This window comes from Megalops cyprinoides, chromosome 13 (genome assembly GCF_013368585.1).
Source record: "Megalops cyprinoides isolate fMegCyp1 chromosome 13, fMegCyp1.pri, whole genome shotgun sequence".
Taxonomy (NCBI): Eukaryota; Metazoa; Chordata; class Actinopteri; order Elopiformes; family Megalopidae; genus Megalops; species Megalops cyprinoides.
This window is the reverse complement of record NC_050595.1, coordinates 15,827,459-15,838,560: the sequence shown is the minus strand read 5'-3', so window position 1 is coordinate 15,838,560 and position 11,102 is coordinate 15,827,459. Positions and strand designations below refer to the sequence as shown.

Genomic DNA, 11,102 nt, shown 5'->3' with positions numbered 1-11,102 from the left:
TGAGTACCATTCACATTAAAAGTATATTATATTCTGTGGCCTTCAGCATCACACATATGAGTGTGCAGTAAGAACAAGGAAATGGCATGTGGAACAGAGTGTATGGGCTGTCTGTGGAAATCAATGAGCCCAGGAAAGGGTGCTGATGTATCAGTAAACATCCCAAATCACTGAAACTGCACTCCAAAGAACAGCACCTACCCAAAACTTCAAATCCAAATTTATAGTGCTGCTGAATTTCACTGCTTTGCTAACAGCAGAAAAAGGAATTGCCTAGGCTCCGAGGCAATGTACAGCTTAATATACACCTTTATCTCTTGTCCTTACATTGTTATTTCACCATGTAAAATGGCAGGAAACACAGAGGGAAGACTACTGATTGATATAGCTGTGTTTGGTTTTCATCTCACAACACATTCATGCATCAGGCAAACTTGATCTAGTCAAATAATGTACGCATCAATATTTTCAGAAGAAACATGATTTGAAAAATATAGATAAAAATAAATAATTGATAGAATAAGAATTAAAGGATTTACAAAGTTGAATGTATGACTGACATTTTTACAAAGAAAATATTGTGGCAACAGAACAGGTAAATGTTTTTATGGGCCTAAACTAGATGGAAAATTGCAAAACAGGATAAAACCACAAATGTCCACTAATTAGGTAGTGATACTGGCTGCTATACCTCTTGAATCATATTTAAATATGTGGGATGAAACCTATACATGTGTGTGTGTGTGTGTGTGTGTGTGTGTGTGTAGGCCAGAAAGAGAGAGGAGTGAGTGTTATACCTTGCAATATTGTAAGCTATAACTCCCAAAGCGTTCCAATCACTGTGCTATCATTTGTGTTGACATGTTATACATATATAGGACATTGTTATGTATGAATAAAAACAGACAAAACACTACCTTCTATTCATTACTAAAAGTTAGCCTTACATTCATAACTAAAAGTGAAAATTGCTGTTCCAAATCCAAACAAGGGCCCAAATGAAGGAACCCTCTGGGGCTCAAAAGAAAATCTAATATCTTTACCTTATATAATAATGTGAAAATAAAATGTTGCTATCTAAATGAACACCCTATCTGCTACTAAGTGAAGACATATGTATAATATGTCCATGCCACTGCTGTTCTCCTATCCTTTATGCTGCACTCTATGAGGTAACACAAGATGTACAGAATTCTATTTCCAGGGATATATACAGTATAGGTCTACCTCATTTTCAGGCCAGATCCTTCAACAAAAATGCCAATTATCCACACTCTCGTTTATCTTCATTGCACATGCCACAATTTGTTCACAACTGTGCAACATGCACCAAGAAGTTCAGCAGCCTTAATTCAAATATTGCTTCTCCGCCTCCTGCCAGCTGAATTAGTCCTATCACTTAGCCGGGCAGTTGGCAGCGTTAAACCAGCTTGCATTTTAATTTGGCCCTGAAGATACTTATTTCATTATTGATCAACTATAATGCTGAATCAATGACCACCTTGTTACGTGGGCCATTCGCGTGTAATACAGTGATAGCACAGCCCAGAGTAACTCATTCCCATTCCAAAGTGACTTTACCATAAAATCAATGCCTGTTTGTTACTGATATGAGGGGGAACTGCCGTGAGATGGGATGTGAACGAGATACAAGAAAGGAATATAGTCAGAAAGTTGAAAACACACTCAGGCAAACAATTATCTTTATACTAGTAATCTGACAGTCTGATACAGCCTAGCATCCATTATAGCCCTATGTTTTTTGTGATCGAACTGGCTGTGAAGGAGTAGTGAATTGTAATTTTTCAGTTGTTAGATTCTGTAAATTTAAGAAATTGACTGGCAGCATGACAATGTTTTTTCCATTGTTTCTAATATTATGTTTTAACCCAGTACATAAATGGTATCGAAGATGGTTATGACGGATATTGTTCTGTTCGTTATTATTATTATTATCATTATCATTATTATTATTATTGTTGTTGTTGTTGTTGTATTGTTAAAATTACTATTATTGGTCTTCTCGTGTGCCAGCATACATTATGTACATGCATTATGATTATAATGTGTATGTCTGCAATTGTCAAAAAAACACCATTTCTAGCTTTCAAATGGCATTTGGGACCGATGGATGCCAATATTAAACCAGCGTGGAAAGACAGAAGGGTGAATAATCTTGCGGCGCTTGACTCTGTTTACATTGATTAATTAGCGTGTCCAGAGGCATTTGTCTGGTCTGGGGAAGAAGACGGAGAAAGAATATCCTCTGGACAATCGTTTTTAAGCGAGACCTTCCAACAAAACCGTGACGATTTCACTGAGGGTAGATGTGAGTAAATAACGGTGAAATAATCAGACCCAGGGCCGCTAATAAAACACTCCAGAACCCCCCAGGACGGACAGCATAATATTTACCAAAGCAGTGTTGAGAGTGCAGCGAGAAGGCCATTTGACACCGGGCGCTCTGACCTTCCAAATCAATTACTGCCCGTGGCTCCCGGCAGCTCCACAATTTAACCACAAATTCTCTCTTTATGGGCTCCTTTTTAAAGCTCTGCCTTCTCCTTTACACCTCTGCCAAGGCAGGCGAGAATAACTCCCCAAAGAAATTAACACAGACGTGTGTAGAAGTCACCAGTAGCTCGTAAGCACGGAGCTTTGTTATGTTGCTGGCGATTGCAGATGCACGGGCAGTCCAGTAGGCTATGCATGTGCATGCCCTTTTATACGTTTTTAGCTTGAAAGATAGATTTTAAGAAAAGCAACCCTAAAATCCTTATTAAAATAGCCTCTCTTCCCTTGTGTGAAGAATCCTTTACATTTTGAAAAATGTATATTTTATCTCAGATAACTAAAATTAGTTTGAGTCACCGTCTTGTAGCCTGAACACCAGCAGCACGACACATCATCTGACTTCATTTCATTAAGGAAATTTTAAGTTTTAAAAGTTTAAAAAGGAATTACATATTAAAGGAATAATGGTTGATTCCATCAACAAACAGTTGTGCTCTTACTACGTTATGACGCTTTTTCTTTTATGTTCGGTTTCTGTTTCTATTATTACTTAAGATAACAAGCTTCAAAATTTGAGCGCCAGGGACAATCAAATGTACCTTTATATGTTTACGGTTTAGGGTTAAGACAGATTTGATTTGGGTTAAAGATATGTTGACGTCACGTGATGATTTTTATGGATGAGTAGAGACCATATATTGTGTTACTGTTTGGTAAGTATCAATTATCAGAAGAGCGAAATACTATATGCGCTAAATGTATTGGCATGTTTCAAAAAGTAATGTATCTGAAACCTGTTCAAAATCCTTACTTTCTCACCCATGCTGGCAGAGTTTGTCTGGTTAATACGTCACATACGGTTGGTGTGGTGTAGCTAATTAGAACACCTTTATTCCGTTTGTCCCAGTTTCATCTAAAAAGAAAAATTAATATGGCACTAAGAATTATTTTCTTCTGACACTTGCCTTTATCTCGAGCTACAGTTTATTTCAAAATAAACTTATTGCATGTGAAAGATTCAACCTCTACCGCTTTACAAACACATGCCGCGAAATTACCCTTATTTAACTCAGTTGAATCCAATTGGAAAGCGCACACTATTAATTATTGAAGAGGCCATTTTTGGCCGTAAACTATTTTAAAACAGTTTTACGTTTCAGGTAAGTAACAGCATTCTTAAAGTGGAATAGACTACTGAACTACTTCTATCTGCATTTATGATTTAAAAGCTATTGCGAGATAGACCAGGCTATCTTAGGCCAGACTAGGTTTGGTTGAATAAGTGAAGCAGAGACATGTTAGATTTAAATCTTAAAATACCATCGTCTTTTCTTAAAATAGAAATTGGAATAGCAGTATACTTTTGTAACCTTTGAAAAGTTTGGACTAATGATATTTAAGATGCATAAATTCCAAGTTGTCAAAATAAACTGCAAGCTTTCAATAACGTTTCTCTTCAATAATCCGCAAATAAAAGGCTTGTTTATCAAAGCAGTTAAGAAAATGCGATTTGGGAAAGCCTCTCTCTTTCTCCCTGCCCCCTCCTCAACAACCCCAAACATCAAAGGTCATTAATTGTGTTTTCTTTTCAAATCCGTTGTCACCGCAATTAACAGATCTTGATCAGAAGAGCCCTTTAAAATTGATTCCATGTGTGATAAGGTATGTGTCACTTGTTTTCTGCCGCCTTGGAATTATGGAAAAGATCCAAATGTGTAATTTGAAGAGCCTCTGTTTGAAAGCCTTTGATCTCGCCTTTTCTCCTTGCGCTTCACGTCATTAGTTGTGTCGTTAGCATGTTGTGTATTGCATATGGAACAGCACTTTAACAATACGTCTCCTCTTGTTTATTTGGATGCTTGTATCACGGAGCTACACTATATTCTGCGTATTTTCGTGAAACAAACTTACAGAAATTATTTAACGAGTCCCACGGAGTTTAAATGTTAATTACAAAATGACAGCGCAATGGCTGCTGCTACGGAAATTAAGACTCAATGACATAAACAGATGTTAATAACGAATGAAAGAATACGGCAGTAAACAAGGTTTGCACTGCTGCCGCAAAACGGTACCCTAATTATTAGCCAAATAGCTTACTTAGGTTTATTACTTTCAGGAGAAGCAGTCTTGTATTAACAGAGGTCAGGTTATAGTACCCTAACAGTATGAGCAGCAGTGATAGTGATAGACTATTATTATTATTATTATTATTATTATTATTATTATTATTATTATATAGGCTAATACTGAACTTGATTACATCTGAGCCTCAGAAGGCGTTGGCGTGTCACAGTTTCAGTCGTTATTTACTGTTCTCTTGTTTACTATAGTTCATTCAAATTTTATCGAGTAGAAAATAATGCTTCAGTCAGAAGGGATCGGGGACTGCTCGTTACTGAGTTGCTATGTCGTGGAGAAAAGGGCTGTCTTAATGTTTTTATGGCTGTGCCAGTTTCCCGGCCCTGTGTGAAAGTGTTAAGTTAGTGCATGTGTGTTTGACTGGGGTAATAAATCAGAGGTAGACCTCCGGGCCCTGACAGGTCTCGGGGATGAGACACGTGTCAATCCCAACTCGGAGCGCTGCAGAGCGGACACCAACTTGGCAGACACGTCGCCCGCCTCTCCCATTTATCCACACACCAGGGTCTACCTGCCGCTTCGTACTGAGCGTAAGCTCTTTTCAAATGCTTTGCAAAAATATGTCAGGCGATTCTTACACGATATCCCTTCCGCAATCTGAAAGTAGAAATCGTAAACAAAGTAGATCCGTTTTGATATAATGTAGCCTAAACCTATTAAAATTGCAATTTGCCTGTCGTACATAAAACGTGTTTTGTGAGTTTAAATTCTCTTCTTATTCTCACAAACGCACAGTGCAGTGTGCGATTACTTGGCCACGGATGTGCCTGGATAAACATCGCTGCGAGATCCGCGAGTCGGTGTCTCAGTTTTATTGACTGCTATGTAGTGATTACCATTCCGTACGGATTGTACCAGGCAACCGCTGGTAATTAATAACCCCATAATCCCTGCCTCGGTTATCAACGTCACCAGTCAAAATGCCAAAGCGTTAAGCAGCAACATCAGATTTTTACATTTAATTTATAGATATTCGGCGAAGAATATATGATAAACTAAAACAGTCGTTGTTACAATTCACAAATAATGATAATAATCAGTTGAAAAGAAGATTAAAGGTTTAAATAGCCACATGGTTCCAGGAAACTCGATCAGATAATTAAAACCCAAATGAAATAGTTTAGATTTAATCCCGTTGTCAATATTGCTTGAGCCTCAATTATATCGTCAAAATAAACTATAGGCATACAATTCTTAAAGTTTGCCCTTGTTTTGCGAACGATTATCAGACGTATAATGCTATGAAGACTGAATGTAATACGATTATAGATGTTTCCGACACATTTTAATATATTGATTCGGGGAATTTCAATTCGGATTTCTGCTTTGTCCTAATCCGTATTCTTTACAACACTTGGGCTTTATCCGGTTTATCCACACGATCTCTATCAGGTTAATCATCTGGAATGCTTTTTTTCATTCCCCTGGAAATTAAACGTTTGCATAGACAACATAAATTTTGTATACATACTTAGTACGTCTGTATAATCATGCATCATACATTCATGATGAAAGCACACTCGTTTCTAGGTTTTGCATTATTTGTGTTATTCCGTTAAAAATTCTATGAAAAATATTTTAGTCACAAATATAGCATCCTTTTAGATAATAATAATAATAATAATAATAATAATAATAATAATAATAATAATAATCTTAGTTGTAGTCCAGTCTAACAAGAAACCAGACTTTCAGTATTACCCCGGTTTCACCGCCTTCCTGCAAATTCAAAAGTAGCCTATAGGCTATTATCTATAAATATATTAATTACAAGATATTCAGAACTTTCGTCTTTGACGCTTATAACAGGTATTTATTTATGTTGTGTTGATAAGTTTTATTTTGTTTGTTTATTTCCCTCGGTCTCACTTTCTCTTTCGTGTCAAATTATCACTTGCAACAATTTGGTGTCTCACATTATATGTTAATTGGCTCTGATCTGCCTACCACTGGTTAGTTGTGCACATAACATAACATGTTAATTAAATAATGACGCGTTTTTCAGAATATTACAAATATTCATGAAATGCCATCCTAAGTGTGGGCTATTAACACGCACTCATACACAAAAAGTCAAGGCACACACGTGGGACGTTTGTAATTTCAAAAAAAAAAAAGTCAGACATTGAAGACCTCTAAGAAGTTAATCACTTCGAAAGAGTAGAATATTTATCATTTGCGCAGATGACCACAAATAGGGAATTAGCGCTGCAAACGGGGCAGGGCCGAAGCGAACAAATAACAAACGCAATGATTGGCGAGTCATAAAATGAGATTTGAAACCCATTCAAATAAGGGATCGCGACGTCAGTACACTTATCTGTAGGAAATACAGAGACAGTGAGAGAGCAGGCTCCGAGAGAGAGAGAGAGAGAGAGAGAGAGAGAGAAGCGGGCAAGCGAGTGTGCATGTGGACTGGGACTTCAAAATAGGAGGGGCGTCTGAACGACTAGAAATGTCAATCAGAGCTAAGAGTCCCAATAATCTAAGGCAATCTGTAAGGACCTGACCTTAGTCTATTCAGATCAATAGGAAAGTGAGGGAGGGAAGCGCAATCGGATCGCTTACACTGGCTCTGTATGAGGAAATATAGACTTCCCTTAGAGTTTCTTGTACTCATTGTAAAGTGGATATTGTAGCCCGTACCAAGAGGGCGACTCTGCGTTTTTTGTGACTATAGAAACCTTTTTTCTACGACCATGTCTTTTCCGCAGCTGGGATATCAGTACATCCGACCGATATACCCATCGGAGCGTCAGGGGATCGGCAGCACTCGAGCCGGCACAGAGATCAGCCCGACTGGGGCACTTTCCAATGTTCTGTCCACTATGTACGGATCACCCTTTGCCGCACAAGGATACGGGGCTTTCCTCCCTTATTCAAACGATATATCAATTTTCAACCAACTGGTAAGTGTTATGTATCTATTAATTCAGTACCTTCCTTCTTGTGTAGGCTACTTTCAAAAAGAACTAAAAAGTTGACGATAACAATGGTGCAGTCCGAGACTAACGATTTTTGATATTATTAAAAAACAAGACATTCGTGAAGTTTTAATATTGCTACCATGCTTACTTTTGTGACTTTTTGCAGTTGTTAATAAGAAAGCGAACCATGAAGTTCAACAGTGCCCGTGAGGGATCCGCAGACTTAAACTAAAATTGCGAACATTCAAACCGCTCAGCGTAACATTGTATGCAGTAGCAGGACGTTGTATGCGACCACGAGCATTCAACATTAGGCCAGTAGACTTGATACACATGTTTTATAACTCTGAAAATTGTTTATTATTTTTGTATAACGAGAAATAAAATGTGCCAGCTCGACTAGGTCTGGACAGAAACGCCCCGTACTGATTTCTTTATCGATGTGACATATTTATTTATCACTGTACACAATAGCGTGCACACTAATGTCGTATTTTACACAATATGTTTACATATAGGCCACGGAGGTTTAAGTATAAAATATACAGGAGCTTATATATACACACATTTTCTATACATAGTCTTTACAAAAGATGTAAATAACCCATGCGTTTAGGCCCACTTAACCGCACAAATGAAAAAATGACCGAACTGGTCACACTAAATATATTTACTGCATTTGACTGTTAGTTTAGCAGTTACAAGAGAAAATTGGAATACAGTAGCCTATTTTTAAAAGATGTTAGTCTTTTTGAGACAATGTTTCTTAGCAAACCCGTAATGAAACAATGAGGTTTTTTAATCTGTTCATCTTAAATGTGGTCAAATTGGTTTCATTTTGTAAGAGCAGTGACGTAGCTACAGTAACACCCGTCTAAATGTGAGGCAAAAAATCTGCAGCACTTACAACTTTTTGTGTCTCTTTTTTAGGGAGCTCAATATGAGTTGAAAGACAGTCCGGGAGTTCAACACCCGGGGTTTCCTCACCATCACCCTGCTTTTTACCCCTATGGGCAGTATCAGTTTGGTGACCCGTCCAGACCCAAGAATGCCACGAGAGAGAGTACCAGTACTCTTAAGGCCTGGTTGAGCGAGCACAGGAAAAACCCGTACCCCACAAAGGGTGAGAAGATCATGCTGGCCATCATCACCAAAATGACCCTCACCCAAGTGTCCACCTGGTTCGCCAACGCGAGGAGAAGGCTTAAGAAAGAGAACAAGATGACATGGGCTCCCCGAAGCCGGACAGACGAAGAGGGAAATGTTTACACCAGTGATCACGAGGGAGAGGACGGAGACAAGAGAGAGGACGACGAAGAGATTGATTTAGAAAACATCGACACTGAAAACATCGAAAATAAGGACGATTTGGACGACCAGGATGACTTGCCTGCTGATTTGAAACTAGATGCGAGAAGCGACTCGGAGATTTCGGATGGTTATGATGACCTACAAGGATCCGACCAGAGGTTTCTAAAAACGGTGGTAAAAGAAAGCAAGGACATCCACGGGGCCCGGCATGAGCACTTCCACCAGCATTCTTTAGAAATGAAACCTACACAGCCAAACGGAGAACAGCTTAAACTGAACACCGCATCCATCAACTCCCCACCCTCAGAGAATAACGCAGCCCCAGCCCAAAAGCCGAAGATATGGTCTTTGGCTGAGACAGCAACGACTCCGGACAGTCCTAGAAAGTCTCCATTGGTAAACGGAAACTCAGCCGGGCCTGCAGCACAAACGCTAATCGCTCCTCATAGACTTATCTCTTGCCCAGTTGGGAAACTTCAGAGCTGGACAAATAGAGCCTTTTCAGCGCACCAGCTCGCTTTGCTAAACTCAAACCATTACCTTGGACTGGCCAGTCAGGCTTCGGCGAACAGCCTTGCAATGTACGGCAGACACACAGACGACAAGAGTCACAGTTCAGAATCTTCCCTAACAGGTACTTGTCACACAGAGTGAATCTTGTCTGAATATCACACGTTTTTACATATATTTTATCCTGATTCGTTTGGTTGTTTTATACTGATTCATTTAGAGATGGAATATGCTGGTCTGTATATTATATTGGCTGTAATACATTTCTGTGGAAAATGGAAAATGTTTAAGAAAATAAATATTGCAGGTGGGGCTACATCTGAGCATGTGAATGAGACAAACGTGTGGTTAGCATTGTGTAGGCCGACGGCACGAAGGCCTGCAGGGTAGTCAGTCTGATTTTCTAAACTGCTTCATAAGTGAACCAGTTAAATGAACGAAAAATACAGTATATGCCAATCTATAGGTCAGCGCACCGAGGCGTCATTAATGGTTTACTAATTATCCAAAATAATGACTTGCCTCTCATAAACCCAGACTGCGGGTGTAGGTCGTAGTTAGCCAAGAGAGACGGTTTAAAAATATGAGTAGGCCTTATGTTACTTGAAACCGTCGGTCTGCCCACAGCAATGTTATATAGGTTACTAGGCTGAAATGTGTGTTTCAATGATAAATGCATTTTCTAGAAGTCTGCTCCTGAAAACCTCAATCGGTTAGATTCTGGCATTTAGTGAACTAAGCCAATTAATGCTTTATTTCATGATTATTATTTCAGAAAGATCTAGTGCCTTGGAAGCAGAGAAAAAGTTAAAAACAGCCTTCCACCCAGTTCACAGACGGTAAGACGTTACCTTATACTTAATGCGGACTTATTTGTTTGCTTTCGTTAAAAAAATTCCATGCGCATTTTCAAAAAAAAAAAAAAAAAACAAGCAATTAAATAATTACTTGGCTCTGAATACCAAACTGTTACCTTTCTCTAACATAGTTTTAATTCGTATCGAAAAGTATTTGGTTAATTTAAGAGGCCACACGGCATAACAATATTTCAGATATTCAATCAGCCATGAATTTTCACACTTTAAATCTAATGAATCACGTTTCTGCCATTCGCTATATTATTATTATTATTATTATTATTATTATTATGACGAAAACATCGTTAATTGTATTCACACACCACGCAGTGAGTTAGGATAGATTTTTTCCTCATTTTTCTCACTCACCCCCCTGCCCCCTCCCCCGTGTCTTGCAGGCCTCAGAACCAGCTAGAAGCAGCAATGGTTCTCTCGGCTCTCTCTTCTTCATAAGTTTCCTGTCAGTTTTATTTTCATCTGTTCTAAGGAATGTAAATTAACAATGAACCATTTCTGTATACTTACCTTGTAAGCATGTTATGTGTAAAACTGCTAATGTAATATTGTATGAAACTGTACTCTGTGAGGTTTTCTTTTTGTAAGTTCCGTGAGGATTTGATGTTCAAAAAATTTGTATATAGAGTAAAGAACATGTAAATAGTCGTGAACCAAATTGTACAAGAAAGTATATATTTTGGCTAATAAATGAACTGTTGCAACTTTATCACAATAGCATGTGTTTTTCCAGGGGAGGGGGCTTAACACGTTTATTAATAATGCGGTTATCAATATTTTCAATTTGTTCAGTATCTTCATTTTCAGCGGATACCATTGCCTGTTT

General features: G+C 38.4%; 1 protein-coding gene across 1 annotated transcript; it reads left to right on the top strand.

The window, feature by feature from the left end:
- Positions 1-7,140: 7,140 nt before the first annotated feature.
- On the top strand, positions 7,141-10,643 carry irx3a (iroquois homeobox 3a). The gene is made up of 3 exons (XM_036543923.1): positions 7,141-7,565; positions 8,514-9,528; positions 10,180-10,643. Exons 1-3 carry the CDS (start codon positions 7,356-7,358, stop codon positions 10,245-10,247), a joined length of 1,293 nt encoding a protein of 430 aa, XP_036399816.1. The 5' UTR covers positions 7,141-7,355; the 3' UTR covers positions 10,248-10,643.
- The last annotated feature ends 459 nt before the right edge of the window (positions 10,644-11,102 follow it).